The sequence below is a fragment of the Lissotriton helveticus genome, chromosome 11 (assembly GCF_964261635.1).
Source record: "Lissotriton helveticus chromosome 11, aLisHel1.1, whole genome shotgun sequence".
NCBI lineage: Eukaryota > Metazoa > Chordata > Amphibia > Caudata > Salamandridae > Lissotriton > Lissotriton helveticus.
This window is the reverse complement of record NC_136072.1, coordinates 791,152,788-791,165,591: the sequence shown is the minus strand read 5'-3', so window position 1 is coordinate 791,165,591 and position 12,804 is coordinate 791,152,788. Positions and strand designations below refer to the sequence as shown.

At 48.1% G+C, this 12,804-nt stretch overlaps 1 protein-coding gene across 4 annotated transcripts in view; it reads right to left on the bottom strand.

Moving 5' to 3' along the window:
- Positions 1–12,804, bottom strand: part of YKT6 (YKT6 vesicular SNARE protein) — a 126,284-nt gene that overhangs the window by 78,679 nt on the left and 34,801 nt on the right. For all 4 annotated transcript variants that reach the window (XM_078666755.1, XM_078666756.1, XM_078666758.1 and 1 more), the window contains 2 exons: positions 12,475–12,630; positions 11,264–11,346 (listed from right to left, as the gene is read on the bottom strand). In XM_078666755.1, the coding sequence (XP_078522881.1) occupies positions 11,264–11,346; positions 12,475–12,578 (187 nt within the window). In that variant the 5' untranslated portion in view covers positions 12,579–12,630. The remainder of the gene's footprint in view (positions 1–11,263; positions 11,347–12,474; positions 12,631–12,804) is intronic.

Sequence of the window (12,804 nt, the reverse complement as noted above, 5' to 3'; positions counted from 1 at the left end):
GCACAAATCACAGCAGATGAAACGCAGGCCACTTTAATAAAGATTTATTTTCCAGGACTACACATTACTGCATGCATTACCACCTATATTATCAGTCTGATTAGTTCTAGATGAAGATGCAGTGGTTGGCAAAATATTTCTGATAAGTATTTTAAGTTGCATGGTACCTTTAATCATGTGCCTATTACGTAGCACAGTCATTCTGACAAGCAGTCTATAGATTAGTAACTCTGATTGCCATATTCTGTAAAGCATCAAGCAGTCTGGTTGGCACAGTAACTTAATGAGCCACGAAGGCAAATGGAGTGGCTGCACAGGCTGCTGGGCATTCTAAATAGGCACCGAAAGGAAAATGTGATTAAGGGAAGCCCCCGCAAATGAATATGCTACTTACCAGTATGCATCTGTTCTTGGCATGTAGGGCTGCTAACATTCATATCTTAGCATTAGATCGCCGCCTAGTGTTGGGTCCGGATGATCGCACATTGTTGTCCTGGAAGAGTCTTCGAAGTATCCTGAGATAGGTGGCTCCTCCCCTGGACTACAGTGCGCATGGGCATTGGCTCCATCCCCAGATTGTTTTTCGCCATTGTGGCAGGAGATGGAGTGAAAAGTGTAAAGGATGTCCATGCTAATGAATAAATACAATAGTATATCTGCAGCTGCGACAGGCACCGGGGAGGAGGGCGGGCGATATGAATGTTAGCAGCCCTACATGCCAAGAACAGATGCATACTGGTAAGTAGCATATTCAGTTCGAGGCATGTGGGCTGCTAAATTCATATCTTAGCATAGAATACATAGCAGTCCCTCCATCAGCGGCGGTTGCCCGTGCCAGCTGCAGAAACCTGAAAAAGTGTTTTGAGAACAGCCTGTCCTACAGCAGCTTGCTGCTTGGAATGCACATCAACACAGTAGTGTTTTGTAAAGGTGTGTGGTGTAACCCACGTGGCTGCTCTGCAAATATCCTCTAAAGGAATGTTCCCTAGGAAAGCCATGGATGCCCCCAGTTTGCGTGTGGAGTGCGCCCTTGGGGGTATTGTTAAAGTGCGCTTGGCCTTTTGATAACATATCTGGATACACTTAACAATCCATCTGGCTATCCCTGCTTTGGAAATAGGGTTGCCTTTGTGTTGTGGTGCGAAGGCAACAAAAAGTTGTTTTGTCTTTCTAAAGGGTTGTGTTCTGTCTATGTAGTACATCAACGCCCTCCGTACATCTAAGGTATGGAGCATTCTTTCTGCCACCGTCTGCGGGTTTTGAAAGAATGCTGGCAAGTCAATAGTTTGGTTGAGATGAAACTGTGACACCACCTTCGGAAGGAATTTGGGGTTAGTGCGTAGCACTACCCTATTTGGATGAATTTGAATGAATGGCTCTTGGATTGTGAGCGCTTGCAGCTCACTGACACGCCTCAGAGACGTAATAGCTACCAGGAAAGCTACTTTCCACGTAAGGAACTGGAGTTCACACGAGTGCAGTGGCTCAAATGGCGGTCCCATCAGTCTGGTGAGAACGACATTGAGGTTCCACACCGGAGCTGGCGGTGTTCTTGGGGGAATGACTCGTTTCAGACCTTCAAGGAAGGCTTTAATGGCGGGCACTCTGAAGACAGAGAGATGCTGCCTGTTTTGAAGATAAGCCGCTATGGCGGATAGATGTATCCGAATGGAAGTGTACGCTAGATTGCACTTGTAAAGATGCAACAGATAGCAAATGATGTTGGGGATAGATGCATCTAGCGGGTTGATGTCATTGGCCGTACAGTAAATGACAAAACGCTTCCATTTTGCAGCATAGCATGCTCTGGTAGTTGGCTTCCTTGCCTCCTTGATGATGTTCATGCATTCTGGAGGTAGGTTAAGGTATCCAAACTCTAGGACTTCAGGAGCCAGATCGCCAGGTTGAGCTGTTGCGGATCTGGATGCTGAATTTCTCCATGGTTCTGCGTCAAAAGACTGGGCGTGAGGCGCAGTCTTTGATGCGGCACCACTGAGAGTTCGAGGAACGTGGTGTACCAAGCCTGGCGCGCCCACGTTGGAGCAACTAGGATGAGAGTCATCGCGTGCTGCCTTAGCTTTCTTGCGACCAGCGGTATCAGAGGGGCTGGCGGAAAAGCGTACGCAAATTTGCCTGACCAGTTCATCCATATCGCATTCCCCTGCGACTGTGGGTGAGGGAACCTGGCGGCAAAGTGTTGGCATTTTGCGTTTTCTTTTGTGGCAAACAGGTCTATCTCCGGATGACCCCACTGTTGGAAGTACGGGTGGAGGACAGATGGGTGTATCTCCCACTCGTGCATTTGATGGCTGTACCTGCTGAGCAGATCCGCCATCTGGTTGTCCTTCCCTGGGAGGTGTTCTGCCATGAGGAAAATGTTCCTCTGAATGGCCCACTTCCACATGCTCTGAGCCAGATGAGACAGCTGTGGCGAGTGGGTGCCTCCCTGCTTTTGAATGTAGTACATCGCAGTCATGTTGTCCGTCCGGACTAACACTACCTTGTTGCACAGATGTACAATGAAGGACTTGATCGCCATGAAGATTGCCATCAGTTCTAGATAGTTGATGTGCATCTTTTGCTGCTGCGTCGTCCATAGTCCCTGCACTGTGTAAGTGAGCAGATGAGCTCCCCATCCCTGGAGAGATGCGTCCGTCGTCAGGATAATCTGCGGCACAGGCTCTTGGAACAGTCGGCCTTTGCAAAGGTTGTGTGGAGTCCACCAATGCAGAGAGTCGTATACCCGACTGGTAACCAACACTAGGTCTGTCAATTGCCCCTGAGCCTGTGTCCACTGATTCGCTAAGCACTCCTGGAGCGGGCGCATATGTAACCGTGCGTGAGGGACTATGAAGATGCAGGAGGCCATCATGCCTATCAACTGCATGAATACTCTCGCCGGAAGCGAGTGTTGTGGTCTGAACTTTTGGATCAGAGACTGCATGCTGTCTATCCTGACCTGGTTTGGCTGAGCCATGGCCGTCAGGGTGTTGATCGTCGCACCTAGGAACTGCCGGACATGTGCTGGTTGTAGATGCGACTTTGGGTAGTTCAGCGAGAAACCCAGGTTGTGAAGAAGGTGAATTGTAGTCGACATGTCCGCAGCGCACTGTCGTTCCGACTTGGCTTGCACGAGCCAGTCGTCGAGGTAGGGGTAGACATGGATGTTCTGCCTCCTGAGGTGCGCTGCTACTGTCGCCAGACACTTGGTAAACACCCTTGGGGCTGTGGTGACTCCAAAGGGTAAGACCTTGAACTGGTAATGCTTGCCTTGAATAGTGAACCTGAGGTATTTCCTGTGGGACGGGTGTAGTGGAATGTGGAAATAAGCATCCTTGAGATCTAAGGTTGCCAAGAAGTCCCCTTGGTTTAGCAAGGGAAGAATCTGCTGCAGTGTAAGCATGTGGAAATGTTCTGACAGTATGTACAGGGTGAGGGGGCGTAGATCTAGAATGGGTCTGAGAGATCCGTCCTTCTTTGGAATAAGGAAGTACAGGGAATACACCCCTGTGCCTTCCTCTCTCACCGGCACGAGCTCGATTGCTCCTTTTTGCAGCATCACCACTACTTCCTGCTGCAATAAGAGCAAGTGCTCTGCGGACATAGGCCTTTGCCTTGGCGGGATGTTGGGTGGAGTGGATTTCAACTCTAGGCAATAACCATACTGGACTAGTTGTCGCACCCACCTGTCTGTGGTGATGTTTCTCCAGACGGGCAGGAACTGCTGCAGTCTCCCCCCGACAGGTGTTAAGTGGTCGGGGGGCAGTGACGGAGAGTCACTGTTTGCTTGGGGTAGAGGAGCGGGAGCTGTTGTTTCCTCTGCCGCGACCTCTGTTGCTGTTATTTCTGTAACCTCCCTTGTTCTGCTTTTGGAACGAGGATTGTGCTCCACCTTTTGAGAACTGAGATTGTTGACCCATTTGTCCTCTGGTGACTCCACGTGCACCTGAGCGACGAAAATTGTTGCCACGAAACTGTTGCGACTGGAGGGCCCCCATGGACTTAGCAGTTTCTGTGTCTTTTTTTATTTTTTCTAGGGTGGTGTCAACATCTGGACCAAACAGACTATCAGGATTGACTGGCTGATTAAGAATGGTTGTCTGAATATCTGGTTTAAACCCCGAGATGCGGAGCCACGCCTGTCGTCTCAGCATAACGCTAGTGTTGATAGCTCTAGCAGCTGTGTCTGCGGCGTCAAGTGCACACTTGATGGCTGCGTTTGAGATTAGCTTCCCCTCCTCAATAAGCAGTTTGGTGCCTTCTTGGAACTTTGGAGGCAGGTGTTGTATAACCTGTTCTAGGGTGTCGTAATGCGCCCTATCGTAACGTGCTAAGAGTGCCTGTGTATTGGCAATGCGCCAAAAGTTTGCGGCCTGCGCAGCTACTCTTTTGCCCCCTGCCTCTAGCACTTTGGACTCCTTATCCGGGGGAGGAGCTTCACCCGTTGTCTGGGAGTTGGCACGTTTCCTGGCATTGGCGACCACAAGAGAGTCCAGTGGCAACTGTCCCCGAATGTATGCGGGGTCCGCAGGTGCAGGTCTGTACTTTTTTTCAATGCGTGGATTGACCACTCGTGCCCTGGTAGGCTCCTTAAAGATATCCCCCGCATGCTTGAGGACTCCCTTAAGCATAGGCAGCGTTTTTACTGTCCTTTCAGAGACTGAGAATGTGTCGAAAAGGAAGTCTTCTTCTATCGGGTCAGCATGCATGTCCACATCATGATTGGCCGCTGCCCTCTCAAGTAGCGCATGAAAACCCGCTGAATCCTCAGTTGGGGATGCACGTGCATTAAAAAGCTGCGGGTCCTGCCCCACATTTTGGGTGCCCTGGTCACCAGTGTCATCATATGAATCCGGTTGTGCATCTGGTTCATTGATAGGGAAATTGTATTGCTCATCCTCATCATACCCCTCACCCGCAGAGTGTTCTGGTGAGGGAGTAGGGCTCCGTCTTGGAGGAGGCAGGATTGGTTCCGTGAGGCCTGAAGCATCAAGGGGCACCCTTTTCTTTTTCAGTGGGATGACATATGAGTCCACTGACTCTGAAGTTATTTTCCTCTTATAGAGGGTCAATTTGCCGGTGTCTGCGTCGATGAACTGCTCCGAATCATCCTCCGATTCGAGTACCCGACGTGGAAGTGGGCCAGCCGTTGAAGAAACCGTCTTTTTCGGTGCCGATTTGGTGGAAAAGGCTTTCGGCGCCTCCTTTGGCGGCAAAACAAAGAGAAGTTTGCCAGAAGGCTTCGCTGGATTGTCCGTTTGTGCCTTCGGCGACGAAATCGGAGCCGACGGAGCAGAGGCCTTCTCCCTAATTCGCTGTAGTGATGCGGCGACGAGGGACGCCTCACTCTCAGTTGGTTTTGGAGCCGACGAGGATGTTTTGACCTTTCCTTCGGATCCGACGTCTTTGTGGGCCTTGTGGGCTTTCGACGCGGAACCCGCTGTCACCGACCCCGAGTCCTGGGACCGGTGCGCAGACGTGCCAGTCTTCGATCCGTGCGCCTGCGTAGACTCCGTGGAGCCGGCCTTTGCGGGCTTGGACGGCGGCGCCGATGTTGATCCGTGCCGACCATCTTTTTTAGAGGACCCCTCCTCCGGCGTCGATTTCGAATGAGCAGCAGCGGAATCGACGGACTTCTTCGACTTCTGCGGACCGGAGGTCGACGGAGTCGATGGATTAGCGGGTACAGTCGTTTTCGCTGGCACGGCAGCCATCTTAGGGACGCTCGAGTCCTTAAGTTTCGGTTTCGTTTTCGGGTCGGCCATTTTAGATGGAGTCGATCCCGATGCTTTCGGTTTCGGTTTCGACACAGGCTGCTCAGCAAGTAAGTCCGTGGCCGGGCCAGAAGGCGGGGCTGTGGCTTGCGGCATGGGGTCGTGGGTAAGGCCTACAGGCGATCCCGTGACCCGGTCGGTATCCTCGAAACCTTCGGGGCAGAGCTCGTCCCCTGAGCTATCTGCCGCGGCCCCATAAATCTCTTCGTCGTCTCCTACCTCGTCGACGTATTCAAGGCCTTGACCCACGACTCCGTCGTCGTCTACCGGATCCGCCTCGACCTCCGTCTCGGGTGGGGAGATCTGAAGATGATGACCCTGGTCCTCTTCATCTTGGTCGCCGAAGATGTTTTCCGGATCCGGGGCCGCTTGTCTAGCTTCCATGCGCACCGCGCGCCGAAGCTTGAGAGTCTTCTTAGAGCGGAACTGTGCACAGGCCTTGCACTTGCCGTCGTCGTGGTCAGGCGAAAGGCATTTGTTACAAACGGGGTGTAGATCGATGTGTGGGTACTTGGACCCACAAAGCGGGCAGTATTTAAACGGGCTCCGCTCCATGTCTGAAAAGTTTTGCAGTCGAGTCGCGATGAGAAGGCCTCAAAGTTCGAAAAGCGAAACAAGACTCCGCTTATTCCGGCTCCAAGAGACGGAAGACTCGAGACCGTGCGCAGACAATACCGACGCAAAAAGCGAGGCCTTTTGGCCGCTAAAAGTTAGTTTTTTCTCGGTTTCGACAGAGAGACGTCGAGACCACATCCGAACCCAATGGCGGAAAAAAACAATCTGGGGATGGAGCCGATGCCCATGCGCACTGTAGTCCAGGGGAGGAGCCACCTATCTCAGGATACTTCGAAGACTCTTCCAGGACAACAATGTGCGATCATCCGGACCCAACACTAGGCGGCGATCTAATGCTAAGATATGAATTTAGCAGCCCACATGCCTCGAACCTGCACGAACAGTGCTACGTTTTGGACTTCAAGCCATGTGACAGTCTTGGAGTTTGAGAAAGGTAGAGTTAACATGAAACCTGAAAAAAATAATGAACTGGTTTGAAATGAAAATAAGGAGCGAGAGAGAGAGAGATATAAAATATATAGTTTTATCCGAAACGGAACAAAGACAAAACAGAATTTGATGGACCAGACCTGTACTTGCTTGGGCTGTGGTAAATTGGCAGGAATAAATTGCCTTTCAGATGGAGGGCAAATCGGACACAATAAACAAAAGAATCACATAGCTTAATCAATAAACAAATATCTAGGAGAGCAAGGGCAAGGCGGTCAACAGGGAAACACACAAATCCCCAGCAGCAATGGAAAATAAATGGAAAATAAAACAAACGGCTTGATAAGGGAAAATAGCATTGGTCACCAGAGATAAACATTTGGAAAATAGGAGGCAAAAACAAATTGTAGTCCTGGTCTTTCAGTAAAAGCAGAAGGTGGAATCCCAACCCTTTTGTTTCAATCTGGATCCTGCAGCTACATGAATTGGGTGAAGGGGGTAACCTTCACTATGTGGACAGACAGTTTAAGGCTAATACTTCAGCGGTAGTATGCGAAGGAGGACCTACTGCAGCTTCACAGCAACTGACATAAAGGAGAGGGAAACTATGTTAGTAACAACAAAAAATAGGGATCAATGTACATCAATAACAAAAGTTGTATTGTTGTCCTGGTTTCTGAGATGGCAAGAGAAGGTGACTTAATTATAAAAAAAAAAGCCTTTGTCGTCAAAGGGGAATAAGCAGGGTTGTCTCAGCCTGCCAACTTTAAGACTGATTGCAGGTGAACTAAAGGATATTATCAGATGCCCAGAAAGATCTAAAGTAAGCCCGTGCAGTATGTGCTTAACCACACTTCAAGAAGGAGGGAAAACCAGGGCTCTCATGTTTAACACACTTGACGAAAAAAAAGAGAAGGTGAAAAGACTTGAAAAGAATATGGAACTCTGGAAAGAGAAATGCATTCTTGCAGCTTTTCCCTATAATTTCGCAACAGTAAACACCAATATTTATAGCGCTGTAACAAACATGCTACGGTCCTGATGAGCACTAGAAGGTATTTCAGGAAACATAGGAGTGATTGCATAAACATGAGTAGGAGTGATTGCATAACCATGAGTAGGAACATTTTGGGCAACATAAAGTTCATATTAGGGAACATAAGACAATAAATATCAAATCCTGGTAGTGATAGTTCTTACATAGATCTTTGATAGAAGAGCTGGTAACCACAGCAGTGCAGACCATCAGTAACTCGTCCTCATCAATGCCCTTCCATCTCATTCTTAGTGGTGAAAACAATCAATATCAAAATTTGTGCCAGACAACTGACTTGCCTTGCCCTTGGCAGCAAGGATTGCTTGCTTATACCTTGCCTTTTTGTCAAAATACCATGCCCACCCTTTCCTGAGAGGACAACTCATACCTCACTTTGACACAGACTCTGTTTCTAACAACCTAAGTTATTTAGGATACCCCATCCTTGCACTGATAGAGATCACGTTAGGCACAGTTTTAACAAGCATTTACAATGCAATAGGTCTCGCATTATTAAAGTTTGAGCTATTGGTATTGTGAATGGCAATGCCTTTTATTCATTTGTTTTTAAAACCTGCAATCTGTGCATAAACACACACTTTGAACGTACAGTCCTTGCTTACGATGAGCAAGGCTGACAATAAAAGAGACTGCCAGCCTTGCTTCTCATAAGCATGGACTATAAGTACAAAGAGCTTGTTTACGCACCGATGCAAATGAATAAAAGGCATTGTCATTTACAATGCCAGTAGCTCAAACTTTAATAATGCGACACCTATTGCATTGCAAATGCTCGTTATTGTAAGGTCTTTTTTTGGGGGGCCCAAGACAAACCATGTAGTTCAGTGATTAGGTAAGCGTGGCAGTGGCGCCACAGAGGCAACTGATCTCTGGTGTGTAATGAACCTGCAGGGTGCAGCCAGAACGTAATCATAGCAGGGGCACACGTGGAAGGACCCTCGTCGCTAATGTGGCAGGGTGACGTCGGGTAGCGCGGACACCCTGTCTGGCAGTGTGCTCCCGCTAACAATGAATCAAATACAGACACAGGTTGCTGGTATGGGCGAAAGAACCATGTGCGGTCTACGCCCCCGTTATTTTATCAGGACCCCTTTATTTTATAGCCTCTGGCCACAAGATGTAAAAGGTGCATATCTGGGGCAGTGCGTTACCGTGGGAGGGTCTCGGATGGCTCACAACACTTACCAATCACATACTTTTACATAAACAAGGACTTGCTTACACGCTTTTACTTCATCCCTCTCTGCACGGAGATTCTCTCTTCAACCTCTAAGAGGGCTTTTGCAGTCGTCTCTTGGTGCAAGTTCGCACTTTTACATTTTTTCTAATGAATATGTTGGACTTGGAAGGCCTGCCTCTGCTATGTCAACTAAGTAGGTCTAAGGAACATAGTTCATCCCCCTGTATCCAACTTAACCTATGTATGGGATAGGAAGGATGTCTAGACTGTGGAGACATCACACTGGGCTCCACATTCCTTGGTGTTTGAAGCTGCTGGTACGGGGGATCTAAGTCAACACCAAAACCTTCCGTGGAGGTTAATATTATATTGCACAATTTATAAAGCGCGTCATAGGGCGCAAAGCACTGAGACTGGTGAGGAATTTTTGGAGGTATGGAAAGAACATGGTGGAGTTCTATACTCAAACATATGATATGCAACCAAGAACAATTAGAGCAGTAACTGCCAGAGTACGTGTCACTCATCAATATATCACACATTAAAATGGTTAAACATTAGCACATCTCAAACGAGGAAATGTGTCACACAAACTTGTCAGCGTCAAAATGTGTCCTCGCCTATTCAAATACCTCATCACTGCACTCGCTATGCAGACACGTTATGCTGCCTGAATCCCCAGCACTAGCCTCCTTATTTTCTCGCCCCCTCGCCAGACCGTATTATTTCTCACCTGTATCACCAGGCCCCTCTATTATTTACCAACTACTGCTCCAGACAGATTCCTACTGCTCGGCTCCTCTAACCTCTCGCTGAAGTCCTCGGCCAATCACTGCCAACTGTCTGCACGTCCCGAATACTCTCGGTTCTATTTCCATGGACGCGCATTGACGGGATAAGGGTGCTTCCGCATGCGTCACTAGGTAGAACACGTGATGCTTAAAAAGACAGTGGATAGGATCCTGCTGGCATTTTTAACAGAAGGGGCGCTGCTTTAATATATCACACATTAAAACTGTTAAACATTAGCACATCTCAAACGAGGAAATGTGTCACACAAACTCGTCAGCGTCAAAATGTGTCCTCGCCTATTCAAATACCTCATCACTGCACTCTCCCTATGCAGACACGTTATGCTGCCTGAATCCCCAGCACTAGCCTCCTTATTTTCTCACCCCCTCACCAGACCGTATTATTTCTCACCTGTATCACCGGGCCCCTCTACTGCTCGGCTCCTCTAACCTCTCGCTGAAGTCCTCAGCCAATCACTGCCAACTGTCTGCACATTACGAATACTCTCGGTTTCTATTTCCATGGACGCGTATTGACGGGATAAGGGTGCTTCCACATGCGTCACTAGGTAGAACACGTGATGCTTAAAAAGACAGTGGATAGGATCCTGCTGGCATTTTTAACAGAGGGGGCGCTGCTTTTTGTAGGTGTGCGATTGTTATTGCTTTGGTGCCACAAGACTGCGACCGAAAGAAGACGAGAGGAGCCTGAGAGACCCGGTGAGTGGGGTGGGCTGTGTGTGTGCGCGTGAGGTGGTGTGCGTGCGTGGCTGTGTGTGTGCGCGTGAGCCCGTGAGTGGGGGAGGGAGGGGGGGGGTTGGTGCGTTCGTGGCTGTGTGCGTGGCTGTGTGTGTACGCGTGAGCCCGTAGGGGGGGGGGAAGGTGTGCATGCGTGGCTGTGTGTGTGTGCGTGAGTGGGGGCCGGGGTGCGTGCGTGGCTGTGTGCGCGTGAGCGGGGGGTGCATGCATGTGTGTGCGTGTATGTTTGCTTACAAGGAGCCATGGGAGACAGGAAGCGCGCGCGACCTGATCCATTTGCACGCGCACATCACTTGTCTCCTGTCTCCCTTGACTACTTGTAAGCAGAAATTATTACAATAGAGTCTCGCAGCGACGATCGCTTCGCGATCAGTTCGCAGTGCGAGCCCTAAAAATGATGGCCCGCACTACCCTAACTCTCATGGTGCACAACTGATAGACACGTGAGAGGAAGACTGCCACAATCTAATGCGGAAAGGACTATGTTTAAATTACTCTGTAATGGATGCCCTGCCACCCTCTCCACTCTCAATCATTATCATCTTACCTTCCATTTGATGGGTAGAATGGTACCCTACCAGCAAAGAGCCCGTAACCATTATTTATTCATGAGCCTCGTAGTGCCAGCACTACCGTGGACTGGGATATTGAGGCAAGAGGGGTGGAGGGAGTAGGGTTTGGAGACACCCACCCTTACCTTGTTCTTTGATAGACGCCCTGCTGCCTGGTCCTGAACGCTCCACTATCAGCTGGCTGGTGAAGGTCATGAATTCCTGGACACTACAGACACAGAGTGGTAGATTCAGCTCTTGTTTACGAGAAAGCGCATGACATTCTTAGCAAGCAACTCTAAGCATGTAAAGAGTGTAAAGAAATGAAACACACGGAGACAAACAATGACACCATGGGCATGCAATTGATTTTTCATGAGATCATGGCAGCTCAAAGAGAGGTATCGGTAGAACATAGAAAGCGAAACCTCCAGGGCACACATTGGATCGACAGATGGTGCATAGTGAAAGTGAGGCCAGTGTCACCCAGAGGAGTGCAAATTAAATCCATGGTTCCAACTAGAAGAGCAAAAACTCAGGGGGAGTGAATGTTTTGGTGCACAAAGACGAGGCACTAGAAGGCCATGAAACATGATTAAACAATGAGTTTGGAAAATAAAATAGAAGCAAGGAGTAACATTTTTGAAAATTTGTGAATTGGCAAATCAGATATAGCAAAAAAACAATTGAACACTAAGTTTGAAAGGAATTGTGGATTTCGGGACACAGATCCAATACAGAATGTATTTGGAATTGGGAATGAAGGAGAGATTTTTGTGAGAACGTTTGTGATTAGAAGAGATAATAGTGATTAAAAACTCATACAAAGAGTTTAATAACTGGGGAAGAAAACAAAACCTCATGAAAAGTAATTAACAAATAAGAAGTTACGGAGAGAAAAGAGTGACCGAAGAATAAACAAGAAATGAGCGAGCCAGGAAAAGAAACGTGTGAGTTAACTAAAGAGTACCAGTCTCCAATAGGAACTGATGAAGACATAAATGCCTTGACATTTGGTGCTACATTTAGAGGAACAAGTAACAAATCACGGCATAGTAAGAACCAGTCACAGCTTCACAAAATATGCACAGGGGGTCACAACTTTGAGCTATGAGTTCTTGGGAAGCAGACTCAAGTTTGCAAAATGCACAATCGCAACACAAGAGGTCGAATCACTTCTCAGAACTCCACTTGGTTTTATACTATTTGCACATGACCCACGGTGGAGGTAAGGAATCTGACCAGGTGTACACACTGCATAGCAGAGCAGTCAAAATCTACTGTTATCTAAGAAGCAAACAGAGCACAGTAGTGACGTTCAAACTCTGTAGTGCAACAACTGCAAATAGGAGCTTACCTGGACCTCTGGAAGAAGCTGAAGGACGACACATCATAGGCTGCCTTCAGAAGGTGAACTTTGGGATCTCCCTTGTAGAGGATGCTGAGGCTGTAGAGCCTCATTGTAGTGTCTCCTTCACACACACTTCACCTTCCCTTCTGCAACCCGAGTAAACTGAAAACAAATTAAAATATTGAAGCAGCAATGTTGGAAAACAAACTTTTTAAATGTATTTGATTTGTTTATGTGAAACTTAAAACTGATCAAAAATATATTCAACACACTTAAAATATTATCAACCTATTGTAATCTTGAAATAAGTTTCCACACTGAAATGAAAAGCTTGTG